The sequence below is a fragment of the Merops nubicus genome, unplaced genomic scaffold (genome assembly GCF_000691845.1).
Source record: "Merops nubicus isolate BGI_N331 unplaced genomic scaffold, ASM69184v1 scaffold36032, whole genome shotgun sequence".
NCBI lineage: Eukaryota > Metazoa > Chordata > Aves > Coraciiformes > Meropidae > Merops > Merops nubicus.
This window is the reverse complement of record NW_008594916.1, coordinates 1,550-8,877: the sequence shown is the minus strand read 5'-3', so window position 1 is coordinate 8,877 and position 7,328 is coordinate 1,550. Positions and strand designations below refer to the sequence as shown.

Here is a 7,328-nt window from a genome sequence, read left to right as displayed (position 1 = left end):
GGAGTCCGGCTGAACTCTGGCATCGGAGAAGGTGTGTCACAGCACGTGGTGGGACTGCTCAGCCCTGAGCTGAGAGGGTCACTGGGCTGGGGGAGAATTACACTGCCTCTCTCTGCAGCAGGGCTGGGGGGATTATTCCCTTTAGCCTCCCCTGGAGCAGACTGGCAGAAGATGTGGTGATGTTAGGGGTGGCACACTTGAGGCACTCGTGTGGACCATCCTGCCATCCCTCACCTTTGGTGATGGGAAACAGGTCTTTCTTGGGCTGCTTCCTCTGCCCAGGATTACCCATCCACTCAGGCTGAGACACACCATGCCCTGGAAGGAGCTTTCCTTGGTTTGGGCAACACATCAGCTCCTTGCACAGCTGTTGGCAGAGCAGATAGATGGTGCACATCTGCAGCTGCCATTGGCCTCACGTGGGACAGATGTGGCTTTGGTGACCAATCCAAGCCCCCATCATGCAGGTCTGATCTCGTGTCTCTCCCTCCAGGTGCTCCCCGGAGTTTCTCTGCCCGTATCCTTGGCATGGTGTGGGCTGGCTTTGCTATGATCATTGTGGCCTCATACACTGCCAACCTGGCAGCCTTCCTGGTGTTAGACCGGCCTGAGGAGAGAATTACAGGCATCAACGACCCCCGGGTGAGGACTTGGGGCTTGCTTTCCCCTTCCCTGACCACCTCTGGGCAGAGATGCAGGAGATGCTTCCAGTGGGTATCTCCTGGCTCACATAAGGTGATCTGTGGCACCCAGAGCCCTGCTTTAACATGCCAGTGGGTCTGTTCCAGGGGGTTGAGCCCTGGCTAGCTCTGCCTGGGGCTGTTGTTGGTGGGTCTGAGCACCTGTGCTGGGTGGGAATGGATAGACACAGGGAGGGATCAGCAGGACAAAAACTTGCCAAGAGATAGCACGTCCCCAGCCAAGCTGCCTGCCAGCTCCTGGAGAGCCTGCACTCACCAACGAGGGAACGATTCATTATGGATGAGTTATAACTAATGAAATTGTCCCTGCGGTGCAGTCAATACCCCCAGCAGATCCAGCATGCCTCAAACCCATTTCCTGCTCTGGCAAGGACACAGCCACAGCTGATCAGCCCAGGCACGCAGGGATGTACCCCACGGCAGCACTGGCCCATGGCAGCACTGACCCACAGCAGCACTGACCCAGGGCAGCACTGACCCACAGCATCCCACACCCTACTCTGTCCTCTGCCCACCAGCCCCATGGCACCCACAGGCCTCCTGCATCCTCAGGGCCACGGTGTCCTTGCCCCATAGCATCCCTCACCCCACCACCGTGGTCTAGAGCATCCACTGCCCCAGAGCATCCACCACCCCACAGCATTTAAACAGGTCCCTGAAGGAGGTGGGAAATGGAGGAAGCGCAGCTTCGGGGCGAGCCAGTTTGGTTGTTGAAGGAGCTGAGAAACAGGAGCCCTGCTCTTGCCTTTCAGCTGCGCAACCCCTCCGATAAGTTCATCTACGCCACGGTGAAGCAGAGCTCTGTAGACATCTACTTCCGACGGCAGGTGGAGCTGAGCACCATGTACCGGCACATGGAGAAGCACAACTACGAGAGCGCTGCTGAGGCCATCCAGGCAGTGAGGGACAAGTGAGTGGGGCCAGCGCCCTGCCTGGCTGTGCTGGGGAGAGGCTCAGGGCTGCAGTTTGGTGGAGCAAGCGGGGCTGTTGCAAAGCTGGAGGGAACTGCAGTCAAAGCATGGCTTGGTAGGAGCTGCCCAGTTGGTGCTGGGGGGATCTTCCTCATCCTACCAAGTCTCTGGATGGAGACCGCAAGGTCTGCGTGGGGAGGGCACAGCTGGAGCTGTGGCCGTGTCCATGGCCTCCCTTTGTGGCCTCTGCACTTGCTTCTGTGCAAGGCCGGGTGGCTTCAAATCCTACCTAAACCCCTCACACACCCCCTCCAAAATTTTGCCAAGCCTTCTGCCGCCCAGCAGCACAGACCCTGCTGGGAGGAGGGTGATGCTAATCAGTGCTTAAATTAAGGCTGGGGGCACCCTCGCTGCTCCAATGGTGGCTGCAGACAAGCTGGGCTACCCAACCTCACCTGTCTGTCCTCCCTCCATGGCCAGCAAGCTCCACGCCTTCATCTGGGACTCGGCGGTGCTGGAGTTCGAAGCCTCCCAGAAGTGTGACCTGGTGACGACGGGGGAGCTCTTCTTCCGCTCCGGCTTCGGGATCGGCATGCGCAAGGACAGCCCCTGGAAGCAGAACGTCTCCCTGGCCATCCTCAAGTCCGTACACAGCTCTTGGCGTGGGGCTTGCCCCAGATGCTGCATGTGTTAGCACGCAAGTAGCCCCGTGCCAGGTTCTGCCACCCCACCTTCCAAACTCTGCTCCTGACGAAAGGGACATCCCTGAGTGACCAGGGTGGGCACCCACGGCTGCAGTTCTTGCTCACAGGGCTGGAGAAGCAACGCTGGTGGGAAGGCAGGGCAGGGAACCTGGGCAAGGCTGGCAGAGAGCAACCCCAGGGCCACCAGCACCGGTCCTTGTGAGCAGCCCAAGTAAGGCTTTCATAGCAATGTTAGCCTGCAGCATGAGGTGCCACAAGTCCATCTGATATTATGGGTAAAAAGAGATTTCCTTCTGTTAGTTCAGAAATGTCACACTCGTTCTGGACAGAGGAATGTGGTGATGGAGTAAGAGGCAGGTGGGAAGCAGCAAGTGGAGGGAGGGGGACATTAATATGAGTTTAATTATATGGAGAGATAGGGTCAGGAGCCACCAGGGTCCTGCCAAAGATGCAGAGATGAAAGTCCTGAGAGCATGGGCAGGATGTGGCAGACACAAGCAGGACCCAGGTAGGGAGCCATGGGACTGGATCTGTGGGGTGATCTTACCACGGGGATGGATGGCAGTGGGACATATGGGATTTGGGACAACCATTTGAGAAGCCTGGAGAGGCAGCAAGAGTCCTTGGTGTCCTCCTGGGAGAGGATGGGGAAGTCCAGGGCTATAGGTGGTCCAGGAAGGCAGTGGGGACATGCCAGGAACAAGAGAGAGTGAAGTGCAGGGGGACTCGTGCTCCATGCCCACTTCCATCCCCATTAGCTGTCCAGCCAGACACGGTCACTGTGAGGACATGGTTTGTTTCCTTCCAGACTGTGATACCAGGTTGTTGGGGAGTCCCAGCCCTCACTGTGCCCAGCGGGGAGCTGCCAGGCAGCACTTTTGCCCCTGCCCTGATCTAGAGGGTGCTGGTGATCAGCAGACAGGATTGGGGTCCAGCATTGCCTGAGCTCACAAGTCACCCTGGCAGGTGGGAGGACCGTGCAGGAGGGCAGCAGGGATATGGGTCAGGTCAGCTCCCTGCAGCCTTCCTCTGAGCACATGGTCTGAGCCCTGCTTACACCCACCAGCTCCATCCCTCCCCTGGGAGCCAAGCTTACACGTGGCTCTTTCTGGCAGCAGCCGGGCAGCCCTCCAGCTCTCAGAGGTGGGGCAGTGGCACCTGCAGCTGTGGGGTGACTCCTCGCACCGTGCACGTGGCTCGTGCCAGTGGTCCCCAGTGACCACTCTGTCCTGTCTCCTTGTGCTTTCAGGTCCCACGAGAACGGCTTCATGGAGGATTTGGACAAGACTTGGGTGAGGTATCAAGAGTGTGATTCCCGTAGCAATGCCCCAGCAACACTCACCTTTGAAAATATGGCAGGTTTGTTCTGCAAACCTCTTTCTTCCTCTTCGCTGGGTAGCCTGCTTTCGCTCAGGACATTCTCCTCTCCGGGGCTCTCCTCTCAGGCCAGAGCTCTGCTGCTTCTGGGTTTGTGCTTTCCTAGCGCTGGGAGGCTGCTCGGTTGGGCTCCAATCCCACCTTGTCCAAAACAGCTCCTCGAAGCTTCCCCCACCTTCCCTGGGGTGGCTTTCTCATCGGTGGGGCTGTCCTGCTTTGAGCACGGCTCCCCTTCCTCAGCTCTGGCCAAACTGCTGCTGTCCCAGTGAAATCAGAGCTGTCGCCAGGCAGAGAGAGGGGAGCAGCACCTCGAGGGAGGTGGGCAAGGACCATGCTGCAGGAGGGAGCTGGTGGTGAGGGGCAGCCCCCAGCCATGGCTGGCCCAGGGCAGCTGGCCCAGGGCAGGAGGAGGTAAGGGGTACAGAGAGGTTTTTCTTGGTCCCTCTTCACATAGACTGGGAGTTCCCCCAGATAGGTTCTGCCCCTGTGGCAGTGTGCTGCTGCCAGTCGCTCAGCCAGCCAACGTGGTGATGTGGGGTGAGGGGTGTCCAATGGGACCCCATCCTCACCAGCACCATGGGCCTGAGAGAGGAGGCACTTTGCTCCATCTCCTCAAGACACCACTCTCAAACTGTCAGCCCTGAGGGGTGCAGCCAGCCAAGGACAGCACAGAGAGCTCTGTGCGTGGGTGTCCATCCCTGGAGCTGCTCAAAAAAGCACGTAGACGAAGCACTCTGGAACATGGTTTAGTGGTTTAGTGTTGGGTTGATGGCTGTACTTGATGATCTTAGAGGTCTTTTCCAACCTGAATGATTCCATGATTCTGCAAGCCAGAGGGGAGAACCAGAGCTGGGTTTCTGGTGCAAACAGCCCCACAGCCCCAGGGGATGGGGTCTGCCCTGGTGCTGGGTGCAACAGCCAGCACACCGTGCCTGGCCCCCAGCATCGCTACAGGGCCCCGTGCCCGACTGACAGGAGCTTGCACAGACATCCAGCACCCAGCACCTTCCTGCCCATCGCCATGGTCCCCAACCTGCAGCGCCTGCCCTGCTCTGCTGGGTTCCCCTCCCTGGCCCCTCCAGGACTGCAGGGGGATGGCGGGGGGGGCCCTGGGTTGGCAGAAGCTCCTGTTGCTGAGCGTGATGCAGAGGAAATGAAGTGTCGTGGTGCAATTTCCATTGCCCCCTGTAACTTTCCTGCTTATTTCAGGTGTGTTTATGCTGGTGGCTGGAGGTATTGTTGCCGGGATATTTTTAATATTCATAGAAATAGCTTACAAAAGGCATAAGGACGCGCGGAGGAAGCAGATGCAGCTGGCGTTTGCGGCCGTTAATGTGTGGAGGAAAAACCTGCAGGTAGGACAAATCGTTTTTAGAGCAAATCTCCAACAGGTGCGTTTTCCATTCCTTCACCAAATCAGTGAATGCAGAGCTGTGGATTAGCATGGGGCCCTCTCTCCACCACCCCACACCCCAGTAACACCAGCCAGGCATTACTGGGCGCCTAGCGAGCTGTAGGGTACGGTCCCCGCCTCGTCCACGGGAGCTGCCCTTGGATGATGCTTTCTGTCCCGAGGGGTGTCGTGCACAGCTCCAACTGGGACAGGGAACTGGCCCAGGTGCCCCCAGTGGTGCTCAGAACGGGGGCTTTGCTCTGCTGGGGACCACGTGCCGGAGCCACATCTTGCCCTGGCCGAGCGAGCGGCAGGGACACAGGTACCTTTGCAGGTGCTTTCCCTGCTCCCGGCTCCGGCCGCGCTCACCAGCAGTTGGGAGGGTTCATCTGCTGCCATTGAGCATCCCTGCCCTGTGCTCAGGTGGAGAAACGCTCCAGGGATGGTTCCCATCATCTCCCCCTCCCTGCCCGCTCCCCAGGGGTGCGGTAGCCCTTGTCATACCCTGAACTGATTCCAAAAAGAGGTGGTGCGTGCTCTTGTCATTTGGAGACAAGGAGGTCTCCCCACACGGGAGCCAGCAATGCCAAGGCTCGCCCGAGCCCCTCCCGCGGGGCCATTCCTCTCCCCGGCTTCTCCCCTCCTCAAGCAGCCCCGTGCTGCTCAGGCAGAGGGGCCCAGGAGGGCCAGCAGAGCCCAGCAGTGACGCTGAGCCGTGGGCACGTCCGTGGGCCACCAGCCTCACTCTTTCAATACCCCGTCGCTTTTGGGGGCTAAGCCCCACGGTGCCTCCGAGCCCCAGTTTGGAGCAGCTGGAGGACATCTCTGTATTGCCCGGGCTGCTTTTTTTTGCCTTGGGGAAGCAAATGGGCGTTCAAAGAGCCAGAGATCCTTTAGGCGACTAAAGGAGACTGGAGTTTGCAGCAGAGCCAGTTAATGAAAGAGAGAGAACGAGGCTCGGGGACCCCAAAACGAGCCCGGAGCGGTGGCCCCATGGGAGCAGCGCTGGCTGGGGCGTGCAGGGGGGCTGCCTGGGTGGAAGCGACCTGCCCGAGAGCAGCGAGGGGAAGCACGAGGCCGGGCTGCTGTATCCTGAGAGCTCGCCGGGTTCAGTTCACTGAGAAGAGTTTCGGAAAAGCCATTTCTCTCTATTTTTTTTCTTTTTTCCTTTTTTTTTAATTCTTTTTGGTTTTTTTTTTCCTTTGCTTCCAAAAAAAAAGCAGCAGCACCGAGGGGTTTCAGGCTGCTGGGACAGAGCACACTAGTCGCACTGCCATTTTTCACTTGCCAACCTTCTAGAAAATACTGCACTGGGTCCTTGGGCAGAGTCTGTGGGACTGTGAGCAAAGCATGCTGCCCTGTGGGGGTAAACAGCCTCATGGTAAAGAGCCGTTTGACATTGTAAGACTTTTCCACAGGAGGAAACGTCAGAGCACTAGTATCTGGTACATTGCTAGAAGGTAGGCAAGTGGAAAGATTTATTTGTTAAAACAAACAAACAAAAATAATGGTTTTTGGGATCACAGTTTTGCCATGGCTATTTCCTGAGATGCCATGGAAGAAAAAGACATTTCATTCCATTCATCTTGCTTTCCTTTCCGTTTGTGCATGTCCGCAAAAGAGAGAACTGAGAAGGAGGAGCAAATGTATCCCCGAGCATGCTCTACGCACCAGCGGGATACATTTTGGTTACCCCCGTGCGGTAGCAGAGCCAGACCTGGTCACTCCGTCCCCCGTCGGCAAGGTCACACTCATTGGCACGAAAGCAATTGGGGAGGATTCGTTGTCGGCGCCCGCGGCAGAGCGCGGCCGGTCCCCTCGGCTCGCTGCCCCCGCACCATGGCGGCTGGTGCTCCCAGCCTGCGCTAACCAGGTCCGACTCGCTCACACCAACGCCTGCATCTTTCAGTTCTGTTTCTCTTTCAGTTCATCCCGACCTCGGTGACATCACAGCGCTAACGCTTCGCCTCCTCCCTTTCTTTTTCCTTTAGTTTTTTCTTTTTAATTTTCTTTTTCCTCCAGTTTCCTTTTAATGAATTAAGCTTTTTTTCTCTTGGGAAAAAAAAAAAAAAAAAAAGAAACACAGCAACACACCACCACCAACAACCACGTTCGGCTTCGCACAACCGCGTCATTTAAATTTTTGGATACATTTTTTTTTTACAGAATATTCATACAATGACTTCTCTTTCAATGCAGTCCTCTCTCTCTCTAGTGGCACTAGGATTCAACCTCAGAAAAG

General features: G+C 57.2%; 1 protein-coding gene across 1 annotated transcript in view; it reads left to right on the top strand.

Annotated features, from left to right (window-relative positions):
* LOC103768755 (glutamate receptor ionotropic, NMDA 1-like) overlaps positions 1 to 7,045 on the top strand; it is a gene marked incomplete at its 5' end in the record, with an annotated part of 12,893 nt that extends 5,848 nt beyond the window's left edge. The window contains 8 exon segments of the mRNA XM_008935908.1: positions 1 to 31; positions 494 to 642; positions 1,454 to 1,611; positions 2,093 to 2,254; positions 3,566 to 3,675; positions 4,903 to 5,048; positions 6,708 to 6,959; positions 7,013 to 7,045. The exon segment at positions 1 to 31 is cut by the window's left edge and continues 9 nt beyond it. Coding sequence (XP_008934156.1) covers positions 1 to 31; positions 494 to 642; positions 1,454 to 1,611; positions 2,093 to 2,254; positions 3,566 to 3,675; positions 4,903 to 5,048; positions 6,708 to 6,959; positions 7,013 to 7,045 — 1,041 coding nt within the window.
* Positions 7,046 to 7,328: the final 283 nt, after the last annotated feature.